The sequence below is a fragment of the Dipteris shenzhenensis genome, chromosome 5 (genome assembly GCF_047967505.1).
Source record: "Dipteris shenzhenensis isolate YYH24624 ecotype China chromosome 5, Dip_SZ_1.0, whole genome shotgun sequence".
Taxonomy (NCBI): Eukaryota; Viridiplantae; Streptophyta; class Polypodiopsida; order Gleicheniales; family Dipteridaceae; genus Dipteris; species Dipteris shenzhenensis.
In genome coordinates this window covers 7,035,848-7,049,086 of record NC_141600.1, presented here as the reverse complement: position 1 = coordinate 7,049,086, position 13,239 = coordinate 7,035,848, and the positions used below count along the sequence as shown (strand labels likewise).

At 44.6% G+C, this 13,239-nt stretch overlaps 1 protein-coding gene across 5 annotated transcripts in view; it reads right to left on the bottom strand.

Annotated features, from left to right (window-relative positions):
* The window catches only part of LOC147901563 (calcium-transporting ATPase 5, plasma membrane-type-like), a 399,091-nt gene that overhangs the window by 303,414 nt on the left and 82,438 nt on the right, over positions 1 to 13,239 (bottom strand). For all 5 annotated transcript variants that reach the window (XM_087374321.1, XM_087374325.1, XM_087374323.1 and 2 more), the window contains one exon: positions 4,915 to 4,984. In XM_087374321.1, the coding sequence (XP_087230447.1) occupies positions 4,915 to 4,984 (70 nt within the window). The remainder of the gene's footprint in view (positions 1 to 4,914; positions 4,985 to 13,239) is intronic.

Here is a 13,239-nt window from a genome sequence, read left to right as displayed (position 1 = left end):
TGTTTGGTTGCCGCATTACCGGAAGGTTCTTTGTTGTTGGGCGTATAGCTTCCTTGGCTTGCCCTACCTGTTCGCATCCAAGGGAGACTTCTCTGCATCTTCTCTAGACCTGACCCTACCGCTAGTGATTTTCTTCCCAAACAAGGGGCTTATCTTCATGCTCGTTCTCCTTGGATTCCTTTTGGCAAGCAGTTTTGGTTGTTTGGTACATATGCCTCTTCACCAACTATGCTCGTGTCTGCTACTGCTGGTGTCACTATTGAGCTTTGTGGTCGCCATATCATGTCCGTAACATTCGACTGTATGGGCATACTTTGATGGATCTTTATCATTTCTTTCGTTCTCCCTGCATCAATCTCTTCAACATGCGTATTCTCATGGAGATCCTCCCTTGATCCAGCTGAAAGTGTTTTATTACTTTTTTTTGTTTTGAGTATTAGTTTCTCCGCTCTGGGGCATCTCTGAATGTAAATGATTTTGAATGATATCTGCTTTTCAGGAGAAAAAGTGTGTGTGTGTGTGAGAGAGAGAAAGAAAGATGTATTTACGGCTTTCGGAGGCCTCACGGGCCTATGAAACAGAGTATAATAAAAAAGAGTAACTCATACAAGCCACTATGGGCTGTGAGGCAAAGGGCTCGCTAGGGCCATTGCTGAGTGCTATGCTAAGCTAAGAAGCTCAAAAGCTTAGACTCAAAAAGCAAAGCTAGTACTCATATTACAAAACCAGGTGCTTGTATATGTGTTTGTGGAGTGGTCTCTTGTGGTGGTGGGGAGCTGTGGTCTCCATGATATCTGTTCCAATGAGCCATATCAAGAGTTGTATGTGATCTCAACCACTCTAACTCCGCAGCTTCAAGTCATCTCTTCCAACTAATCCACTCTGCCCCCATGTCAGCTAGCTCCTCCCTCCACCCCACTATGTCATGGAGCACACTCAAATGCATAGAAGTCCCTAAAATGTCAATGTGCTCGGTCTATCCCAGTCTCCTGCCGGTGATATTACCTCCTACTCTTGCCTAATCTATCTCAAAAGGGTCTCTCAGTGCCGTCATCTTAATCAAGTAGAGGCCAACGCAGACCTAGACATGGAAGTGGAACAGCCGAGAGAGCGGTCCAAAACCCCAACCTAAAACAGGCAGTGGTATCATCCTCGGATATTATAATAGATTCAGAAGGTATAAAGGAAATATCCCTTTGTCTCCACCTCCTCCAATGTGCATAGCCTTCAGATCCGTTGCTCTCTGGGTGTGCCTGCAGCACTCATTGCCTCGCGATCCTCAACTGATGGGACAAGACCCGCATCTACCCAACGGAAATTGTCAGTGCATGTGAAACTCTCTGTTGTCTAGGTACTGGGGGATCTGATGATCACTCCATCCTCTAATACTCTCAATAAGTGGTCGTTGTAAAATTGGATCTTGGTGGGAAATTCCTAGTTGACCCCTACCAAGTCCGTAACTCCTAGAGCTAGAGTAGATCCAAGCATATGATTCAGTTGATCTCGTCTCATGGGGATTAGGGGGGACAGTGCATCCAAGTTGTGCTAGAAGGGAGGGTTGGCATTCAAGCTTCTGCCTTTGCATGCTAAGGGTTGGCATCATCTTTTGTGGCCTAGGGAAATTGTTTTGCCAAGTCTGATTGTTCATCATCTTGGCTATCCATTGGGATGGATGATTTCTCGCCGTCAGCAGACGGATTGGGTGCTTGCAAAGCTCAGTAGAAAATCTGAGTATTGGAAATTAGTTGCTTGGCTGCTACATGTTTGACTCCATATTGTGCAATCAATTTTGATAGCCTACATATGGTTCTTTTTGCCTTCGATGATGTTTGGCAAGAATGACATTAAGTATTTCATGTCTACTCTCATAGTAACTTTCTGGCATTCAAAGCAAGGCCGTAAGAGCATTTGATTACTATCCATGGAGCACATCTATTCGCCAAAGATGCATGGTGGTTTGAATATCTTGGATATTCAAATACATATTTTGGCACATAAAGGAAAAATGATGCTAGAAATTATATACGGTGCACAGCCTTGGGCAGCTATTCTACATCATTTGCTATTACGTTTGACTACTCATACTTTATTCTAGGACATTTAAGGGATGCCTATTTGCCTCTCAATGTTTTCGGATTGGAACGAAATACTCTTTCATCTTAAATGGCACGCCACACCTCTCTTGAAGGAAGCTCCTTAAAGGTTGAGAGTTTACATTGGTCCAAGGTGTTTCCTTGTCTACTGGCCTTGCAGGAACCCAGACAATCTTATTTTATTTCCTCCAAAGGAATTCAGTTCGTGGGGGATGTGCTTCATGCTTATGGTACTTTTCTATCTTTTCCATTGGCAGTCAGGCAGTATGGATTGGGGCTGCATTATCGACCCCTTTGGCATTATCTTTCTCAAATGCTTCAATGTTTTCAGCCAGTGTCAAAGCTGGAGTTCACTTCTCGTCTTAAGGATGGGACTCTACATTGCCAGGGATAAGGCCTTCCATTTTTGAGAAGCTCCTCTCAATATCTATTGAGGAAACTGCTAGTTTTGGTTCTTATCACTCCTGTAGTAATAGAGGAAGGTTATATGTGAACAGCACCCCTTTTTTGGATGACCTTTGAAGATGTACAAAAATGTTTTGAATTAATATAATCACTCTTTTTCCCACCTGGGTCCACTCTCCCTCTGACGGTGTCACCAAGGGGTTCTGGGACTCTTGTTGCTCCTCTCTGAGGGGGTGCTGGGCTTGGGCTTGGGCCTGCTGACTCTTCCTGTCTTGCGGGGCTGGGGGGGGAGTCTATCCCTCACCACGAGGGCAGTTGCAGGCTAGATGGCCCATCTGCTTGCAACGACGACACTGGCCTGGTTAACCGAAGATCTCCACTCTCTGGTGCAAAGTGTACCCCCTTCGAGGGTCTCAAGGAGGATCAACTCTGGAAGGAACTCTGGACTCTCAACCACTAATCTAATCTTGGGGACCCCGTCATCTACTACCATTGAAGCTGCGAAATCTGGCGGGACTCCAACACCGTACCAAATGCTCTGTCAATGGAGGGAAGGATGGCTCTGTACTCCTTTGGAAGCCTTGGGAAGCAGAGCATCACCGAGAATCAGGGACATGGTGTGTCATATCCATGTCCTCCACTGTGAAGCCATGGTACCAAGGGAAGAGGTACACCAGATGCGGGCCAAGGAAGATCGGGCTTTTCTCCACAAGTGTCAAGGCAGTAGCAGGAGAGATCAGCTGGATGCCGAAAATGCCTCTTCCATAGATGGTGAACTCCTGGATGTGGTCCCCTTCTAGTGCTAGACTCGCCTCAATCTAGTCTCTCACCTGTCTCCTCGTGGGTGTGAGACCAACTATTCTATTCACTACTGCCTTGTTCTGGATTGACTGGACTGCATGCTGCACCTGTTGTTTGTCAGCTGGAGAAAGGATAACCTTGATGGCTGTGGGATTTGAGGGTGCTGCCATTTGAGCCCTTTTGGCAAGACAAGTGTCACCACCAAGCTTACTTTCTCCAAGGCACAAGCCAATTAAACCGAAGCTGCATGGAAGGAAGAGGAGGGGTGGAAAAAGGAAAAGAGAAATCTGAAAAGAGGGCAGTCCGGAAAAAGGGGGAAGGCTGCCCAAGCGCTCGTCAATCTAAGAAGGACTTTGGCTGGCTGCTGACTTATAAATGTCTGGTTGAAGCTAGTGCTGGTCCAAAAGGAGCTGAGAGACGGGAAAAGCTGTGGAGTCCCCTACCACCAATTCCTTCCTAGAGCACCTTCGGGGCTGCCTCTGAGCAGCCTGAGATGGAGACCCACACCAACGGTGCTGCTTCAAGGCCCCAGGCGCACAAGGTCCACGGGCTGCAGGGCATCCTGCAGCACCCCACCAAGGCACCCAAGGGGGTGCCACGAGGCTCCAAGGCCTCGACAAAGCAGGTCAACCTGCTTTGGACGCGGCCTATGCTAACGCACGGCGGATGGGTGGGTTGAGAGCTCAGGCGGGAGACCGCAAGGGGGGCTGAGAAAACCCGAAAGGGGCGGGGAAGAAGTGAAGAGGAGGCAGAAGAAGGGAGCGCGGGGGAAGGAGATGGCGTGAAGAGGAGGCGGGGGGGAGGAGGTGGGGCAGGAAGGATGGCGAAGGAGAAGGGCGATGGCGGGGAAGGCAGAGAACGAGGGGGAGGCAGGGGGGTTGAGGGGGCAGCTTTGTGAATAGGTGCTAGCTAATTTACCTACGCAACACACGTCCTAGATTCAGTATGCATGCACAAGTGAGCAGATATATGCAATGTTCCAAGGCCAGTCAGTGCAATGCAGTAAAGTGTATTTTCAGATACTTCTAGGCCACCTAGAACCTTGGATTGTTCTATGTCAGAGCTGATTTTTAAAAATTACAGGTAATGATTCTCTCACATATGATACGAGGAAGAAGGTGGGTTCCACAAGATATCATGCTCATAGAGTTTGCAATACGACCCCTGCACACCTTCTAAGGAACATAGGAGCTTAGAGACGCATGACTCAAATGATCTTGTGTAGTTGACAACCTTCTAAGAAGCTCACATGCAGTGCATCACATGGAGAAGTTAAAATTGACGGCAAAGCATTGGAATCTGACCACAAGGCAATCCCCCTTGCAATGGATGAGATGTAGCATAAGAATATGCAGTTAAACAAGGCACCCCTAACCAGAATAGTTGAACTATAGCAAATCCACAGTATAAACACAAAGAAGCAGCAGCAAGCTTTGAGCCTTTATGACTTGCAATGCTGGACAGCCAGTTGACAAGGATATTAACAGAAATAACCTTCAGTGCTGCAACAGTGAAGATTGCATGAGTACCATCTAAATGAATTCATAATCAGAGAGAGAGACACAAAGAGAGAGAGAGAGAGAGAGAGAGTCTATATAAGGTGAAAAAGGACTACCTGTCACAAATATGACAAGGATAATCGCAAATGCTATGCTTGCACCATCGTACCAGCCCCTTGTCACACCCTAAACATAACATCAAGTCAGCTACAATATTTCAGTGAAAATTATGTCCTCAATGTCTTGAAAAAAACTTTTATCCAAGCAACAGCCATGTAAGTAGGACGTACTGTAGAATGAAATTCATAAGGTGCTTCTACTTAATACAAAAAGTGTGTTACTACTCACCATAGAACTCTTAAAATTTCCAACATGCTCCACTCCTTTCCCTGGTGTTGACTTCCCCCTGCCCTCATCTTGAGAACCCCACCTTCCCCCCAAGACATTTTCTTTCCTCTCTTGAGAATAAGGGCTAACAAAATGGGCCTTGAATAAACTTGTCAAATATTTGCATTGGATGCACAAAAGTGATAGAGCCAATCCTGCCTTTATAGCCACTCTCATCCACTAAATATGCTACTGGAAAACAAAACACAGAGCAAAGTAACACTCATACAAAGTCTTCATCTCTACACACATCAACACTCGGTACATCTTCAGGCCACATGTCTTCAGGAAGCCATTCTACTTCAGCCCCCACTCCTCATCATTCACATGTACTATCACAGACCAATAATCTCCATGAACTGGTAAAAACATAACCTCAACATGAAAACCCTCAAACAAAATGCCAAGTACTTCTAGCCCAAGCTTAAGAGATAAAATCATCATTCACTTTAACTGCATCTGTAGAAACAAAATGTAAGTCAGGATTTCAGTGGGATCAACAGGGTGTGGGCAGCTCGTGAGATAGAGCATAAAGTCCAGTATCCAGAGCATGTATACTCGTTACAAGAACTCCAACTAATTTCCACAAACTGACTGAGAGAAGACACATAAATACACAGGATCCATGATTCTAAATGCACAACACATTGACGATTTCAAATCTGCATAACTGCCATTGACTCCTCTATGAATCCCATGCTAATATCTCCCATGTCAAGATCAATCATGAAAAGCCCCAGACCTCTTTGTCATCATGTGAACCATATGCCTCGTATGCTCAGAAGCCGCCACCCTGCTTCCGTGCTATCAAACACTTACAAAGAGTTCTTTGACTCACACACAGCCAACAAACAATACTTTCCCATAGCCTACAAGCAAACATCATGAACAACACGCTCTGTCAGAACCCGCCACAACTCTGTGAGAGAACCTACACCGAGAGCAACATAAGCAGCCAAGAACTTCACACAGACCCCTCCTATGAAACCATACTACAATCGGGCTGTCTTCTTTTTGCGAGATCCACGATCAAGTATGGCGACAATCACAAGAGGCCCTTCTTCGACCAACAACATGGCATCTCCGTTATGGAATTGCACCTTTGGACCGCATGTAGCCCAAACTTTGTGTCTCTTTTGTGACCACCAATCACCTCACTCTGCCAATCTCATCAAGGAAGCTGATACAACCTGCTGGCAAGCTGCCACTTTACCTTGCTCAGTTACGATCACAACCCGTTAGCAATATTGGTGTCGCCCACGAGCTCCCACCAGAATCTTTAAAGTCTGAGGTGAGCCAAGCTCTCGCGTCACAGCTCACCATCCTTGGAGGTCCCCAACAACTGAGATCTCTTAGCTAGCAGCTAGCACCCGCCTAGCCACCCGCCTAGCCAAAGGCCTCCCTGCCCCCACTCACGAAGTACCTGTGTGCCCATCCAACGCCTAGCCAGCCCATACTCTCACCTGCGCCACCCCCGTCGCCCGTCTATCCTTCACGTGATGATAGCTGCCTCGCGGCTTCTCTCCTGCTCATGGAGCACCTGCCTCCTGTCACCCAAGGTACTCCAGGCCCTCATAGTAGAGTCGCCACAGCCAAATCAAGAAGCTCCTGACTTTCATCACCCTCCGAGCAGGATCCCCGAGCCGCCCTCATAGATGCCATCCCACGTACCATTCAAGCTTCCAGACTCAGAAGCCTCGAGATCCATCCCATGTAGCACCATACATGCACACGCCTATTCTTCTAGAGAATCCACCCACCTCATGCTCGTTCCAGCCACATCATCTAGAAGAATTTACCACTCTCCAACCACAACCCCAAGAACTTGAGCCAAGGCAATTAAATCCCTAAAGTTCAAACTTTAGACACACTACCTTCAAGTAAGCATTTAATGCTTATTTACCCATAGACTATCACACATGATGAACCCAATGCCGACACATGGAAGGCTCACATGGCTCACAACAAACAAGAAACACTCGTGACAACATAAACATGTGACTAAGGACAACAATTAAGAACATATGCCATCTCGTCATCAACACAACACACACTGGATACCATGCTCTGGAATGCCTAGTGCACCCACACCTTGGGCTCATCTTTTCCCACTGAAACCCTGCAAAAATCCATTTATAAGCTCAAATAATTTTTACATCAGAGTAGATCCACTTGATAGAAGGGTGCTCATCACAAATCCCAAGATCAGAAATATTTGACTATGTGCAAGGCTAAGTGCCTACCCGCAAGCATGCAACGAGTGAAAAAAGTATTTACATTTTTATTCACACAACGTACAAACACATAAAAACTATGTCCACTACATCTTAAGAGATGATGATCCATGTGACAACAAATGATGGAAAAGACATGTAGAATATTCGTTCCATTGACAAAAAATATGTTAAACCAAAACTAAGACCATATGCGCGAATATTTATGGATCATTCCTCAATCCCAGAATCAATGGTATACACTATTCCAAAGTAAGAAATCTTAGAAAAGGTTAATGGCTGACTAGCATCAATACACCAAAGATGCAGCCTCTTGACCTTATCAAAGGCCTCAAGAACCAAGGATAGGACTTTTTCCTTTTTTTAGTAGGGCTATTTTCAAGGCTTAACTTGTCCTACCATGAGATTTCAAAATATGCCAACCACTTTACCATGTTAGTTCATATGCTTAATCTCAAAAGGAGCCTCAGACTTATGATATTATGTGTTTTTTCAAATAGGGTTCCTTGATGATATTGTGGAGCAAGCCAAAGCTCTTATATTCTCCATAAAGTGAAGGTTCTTTGAAGAGGGTGCATGGAGACAAAGCCCACCCTTCAGGTCTGCTAAAGAGATGGGCCAAATAGCTCCTGTCTCATCTCCTTTTTGGGGAAAGCTCTTTCCCATTTTCTATGGAGCCAATCAGTTTCCGTGAGTTTTTTGGAACCTTCACACTTCTATAGTAGTTCCATGGTTTTGTACTGAAGTTCCTCCATGCCTTCTGTGACTTGGACACGTTTTAATTGAGAGTTTGCAACTGGGATGACTTCCCACTTTTGTTAGAGCCAAAAATACTTGAATTGCATAAGCAGCTTGGCTATGTGAATTTCTTGGCATTTGGATTGAGGGTCTACAAAAGATATGGCTTCCTATGATGTTTCTTTTGAGAGTTTGTGAAGCCAATAATATCCACACCTTCCATGATTTGGACAAGTTATTAATTGAGTTTGCCAATGAGATGACTTACCAATTTTGTTACAGCCAAATATACCAGAGTTTGCATAAGCCACTTGGTTTTATATGAATTGCTTGAGCATTCGGATTGAGGGTCTACAAAAGATATGGCTTCTTATTATCTCATTTTTAAGAGTTTGTGAGATATAGATTTGCCTACAGCGTTGTTGCTCAGTTTTGGTGCAATACTTTTGAAATTTTCAAAAATACTGACAAGACTCTCAAAATAAATCTAACTTTCTTTTGTGATAAATTTGCATTCTCCATAATATTATTCAAAGATTGGCACAAAATCCAAGTCAATTGGTTACTATACTACTGCAAGGCTATAGAAGAGCCCAACAAGGGAAATCTTGAGGTATGGTAAATCCTTAAAGAGGCCTATTGTAGGTTGGCCAAAAGAGCTTAGTTGTCTAGGCAACGGACCAAGTCAGTGTGCCTCGAAAGGAGTGTTGGTGGAGCAAGTTAAGTTGTCCAGATCCGACTTAGTCCACTATTGTAAAGAAATGAAACATGACACCGAAGCACCATGAGCAAGCTTGAGTGACATGGGCAATCCGCCAACCAAAAATGGAGCATGTTAATGTGAATAAGCTGGAACTAGCTGGTGAAACTGCAGGGATGAAGCTAAAACGTGAAGATGGTGACTAGTTGACACTGCCGGGATATTGGCAAGGTCGTGAATGGAAGGATGAATGGCAGAGGACCTGGGGAAAGTAGTTTTGGTGAGAGTGCTTGCTGATTGGCACATGCTTGGGCACCTCGATGGCAATAATACTGGCAATGATCTCCCACGCCGAGTCTCTAGACGGAGAGTGAGATCTATGCATAGACATTGGTGCTGCATCTATGGAACTAGGGGACTCTTCCCGAACCTATCGAAATATGTTCCTTTGTAATATGCTTGTAAACCTCACCATGTGAGCCAGGCCATACAATCCCAAGCAATGTAGCAAGTACCTTACCTCATCCTACCAAGCATATGTGCAATGACTTGCCACATCCGCTTGGCCTCTTGCTGAATGGGCTCTAATATTGTGAAGCACCATGGTCATATGTGTTGGAATATGAAGAAAAAGTGAGTAAAAAATGAGTGTACTAGTGGTTTTATAGTCTAGTGAGTCCTAGACATGCCACGTGTCATATTGGGAGATATCCCATAGAAATTGTCACTTTCTAGAGTCTAGTGGCACACTATATATTGTTATACTTGTCTATTATCTAATATATCAATCAACATCAAGCTATCAATACATTGTGAGTATTTTGGTTATTGCCTTGCACTTGTACTTTTCTTCCTTTCCATTTTGCCTTTCATTATGCTTTCCATATTTCCATTCTGTTCCTAGCTAGCTACCATGTCTCTTCATATGGTATCAGAGCCCTTTCCTTCCTCCTTGCTTCTCCATGAGGTAGAGGGTGGCCCGAAAGAGAAGCTGCCCTCTCTTCTCTTGGAGGAGCTTCCCTTCCCTACTCCTCTCCATTGAAGGCTTCATCAACACTGGGATTCTCCTCCAACGTTGTCTTCTCCAACTTGAGCTTCTGCCATCTCTCTTCCCTTTCCTTGGTGAGATCTTCTCCTTATTGTGGGAGCCATGTATTGGCTTTGATAGGTCTCATTATCAGGACTGGCCGAGTTCCAGGATGTTAGTGTATTCCTAAACCTATGAGCTGGTCATGTAGCCATGCTATAACGTGAGTCTCTGAGCATGTTGAGTCTCAAGCCATGAGAGTGCTTGGATCAACCTCTGAACACGCTCAGGACTTTAGCCTCTGAGTTACATAGGGTGCACAGTTTGATGACCGTCATTGTCATGTTTTGTTCTTGGTTCCATTCCAATAGTCCCTCAACTTAGACCGTCATTGTCATGTTCTATTCTTCGTTCCATTCCAATAGTCTCTCACCTTGCCTTCATGGGGAGGTGTTAGAATATGAAGCCAAAGTGAGTAAAAAATGAGTGTACTAGTGGTTGTATAGTCTAGTGAGTCCTAGACATGCCATGTGTCATATTGGGAGATATCCTATAGACATTGTGACTTTCTAGAGTCTAGTGGCACACTATATATCGTTGTACTTGTCTATTATCTAATATATCCGTTAACATCAAGCTATCAATACATTGAGAGTATTTTGGTTATTGCCTTGCACTTGTACTTTCCTTCCTTTCCATTTTGCCTTTCATTATGCTTTCCATATTTCCATTCCGTTCCTAGCTAGCTACTATGTCTCTTCAATATGGACTCTGCACCAAAGGCATGTCTCCAAATGTTTGACCAGGAGTTCACCATACTAGACAAGCCAAAAGAGCATTGAAATCTCTCCCCTAGTAGGATCTTTGGAGGTGTCTCCAAAAGTGATTCCACATGGTGATGTCAAAGGTCTCCAAGTGTGCTCTTCAAGTAGGCATCCACTATAGGCTCTAAATTCAGAGACATCTAGCTTTTTTTACTGTGTAATTAGAGAAGGGGAGTGTCCTATTTCCAGAAAGGAGTCCTCTAATGACTCACCTTATTCTGCGCTGAATGTCATGGTCAAATATTGTCGAGTCTTCTGTCATGTCTAAATAAGATGATGGTAGCCACTCTGGCTCTCATGTCATATGTCCCACATCCAGACCAAAGATAGATTTGTGTCAATCTTTGGGTTCACCGATACATAAGAGTGAGAAGCACCAACAAAAGGTGATGTATCATGCAGAAGCTAATCAAACTTGGTTCATCACAAGGGCTCTAGAGGCTAAGTCTAGAAACTACTGGGTGGGAGTCACATCCACACCTACTTAACATCCCAAACATTTCACAGTAATACCCCTCTCTATCCATCTAAAGCCAAGATCAATACCCAGTGTGCCTACATCACTAGGCCAAAATCCGATGGATTTGCTTAGTGTACCTCCAATGCAAAAGTTCCTCCAATTCTACTTTGAAGCATTGTAAATTCCTGAGAAAGGCCTCTAGAAATATGGTTGTGTCATCCACGAGCACATAGGCAAGAAGTTCCTCATCATCCTTGGTGGGAAGACGAAGTCTAGTAATATGTGTCTAGAGACGGAGGATGTGACTTATAGCCTCAACTACTAAAGATAAAGAAAGGAGGCAAGCAGCCTATGGATCCATCTCCTAAGGCAATCTGGGAAAATCTAGCTTTTAGTGGGAAACACCTGAAATCCACTACTCAAAGAAGCACATTCATCATAGAGTTCCCTCCAAGAGACTCCATTTCACTTTCAGAATGCAAAGTCAAGTAGAAGAATAACCACATACTAGTGACCCTTAGCCCATTTAACTACTTGCCAAACTGAGAAGATAATATCAAAGATTCTCCTGCCTTGTACAAAGCGTGTCTTAGTGTCATTTATGAGATTACGGAGGGGAGGAGGGCACTGGGGTTTAAGGCTTACTTCCTTAGCCAGATTTTGTAGGCAATGCCTAGAGGGGTGATAGGCCTTCACTAGCAAATGAGATTGCAAGTATTCGAGTTCAAGCCATTCCAACCATGTGCAAGTATGTCGACTAGATGACATGGTGACAACCATGTGACAACTATATCACAATATTGACCAAAAGACAACTATGTCGCCATGTCGACCAGATGACAACTAAGTCGGCGAGTTGACTAGGTAACAACCATGTCCATGACAACCATGGTGGCAACTATGTCAGCTTGAGATAACCATGGTCACTTGTGTACGACAGCAAGATCCCACAAGTCCACCTAAGCAATCATGTCATAACCATTGTCCCCATTGGTACATCCCTGCTTGCTCCTCGCACCAGTGGCCCTAGGCCTCCGATAACACTTCTGGAAGTGGTAAGACCCCCCCCCCCCCCCCCCTCGACAGACATAGTTTTTTCTTCTCCTTAGCAAATGAGATGAATGAGTCCCTCTGAGATGGAGAGAGGCATGATACCACTGTCCCAAATCTCCTAAAGGACTGAAATGATAGTAGCTGCGATGGAATCTTAGTACGTAATGAAAAAAACAAGTGTGCTTCCCTCATCACTTGAATACTTTCCTTTCAGCAAAGCAAAAAATGTCATCCTAAGCTCATGGTCATGAAGGGGGCATCAACATGGATCTTTATCTTTGTTGTCATGACCAGGGTAGGCATGTGCTCCCAAACTCTGTGTTGAGCTCTGCATCTAGCTCAAGTGGACAGTTTAACCTAGTAGGGAGAGGAGTAGAAGTCTATAGCAATCTATCTCACTACTTGTTGTTATGTCTGTAAAACTCGTTGTTTTGTCTGTATAACTCCATGAGAATCATATAGCTGTCTTGTACACTCTCTACCATGCCTCTACCCTATGATGGAGAAGAAGTGCTTATTGCACGACTCCCAATCTAAGTCCAAAAGGCCTTTCGAGCATGGTAGTATTACTTTGATCTCTGATCAAAAAGCTGCTATTACTCCTGGTGTGATATAGCCAGCTGCTCATGAATCCAAGGATCTGTGTCCTCCTCTTTCTAAAGAGCAGCCAGTCTACAACTCATAGCCATCTCAAGGACTGCCTCTCATCAGCCGCTATCCAATGGTAGTGGCCAATGGTGAGCTGAAGCGCTTGTAGAGAGAACTATGGGGCTATTTCCAGCACTGAAATCTTGGCTCTTCAAGATATCCAAGATCTGGTGTGTGAGCAAATAATCTTGTATAATGAGTCTGATATCCTAACTCTAGGAGATGAGGATATTGAATCTTTGCTGATCACGAGTAGGGTGGAAAGATGGTCAGGTGTGATGGTAATTGCTAATATCAAAGTGCATCCCCTCGATCCAAATCCCAATCATCAACATAGAAGCGACCAATTCTAGCATGGATAGTCCCCCTG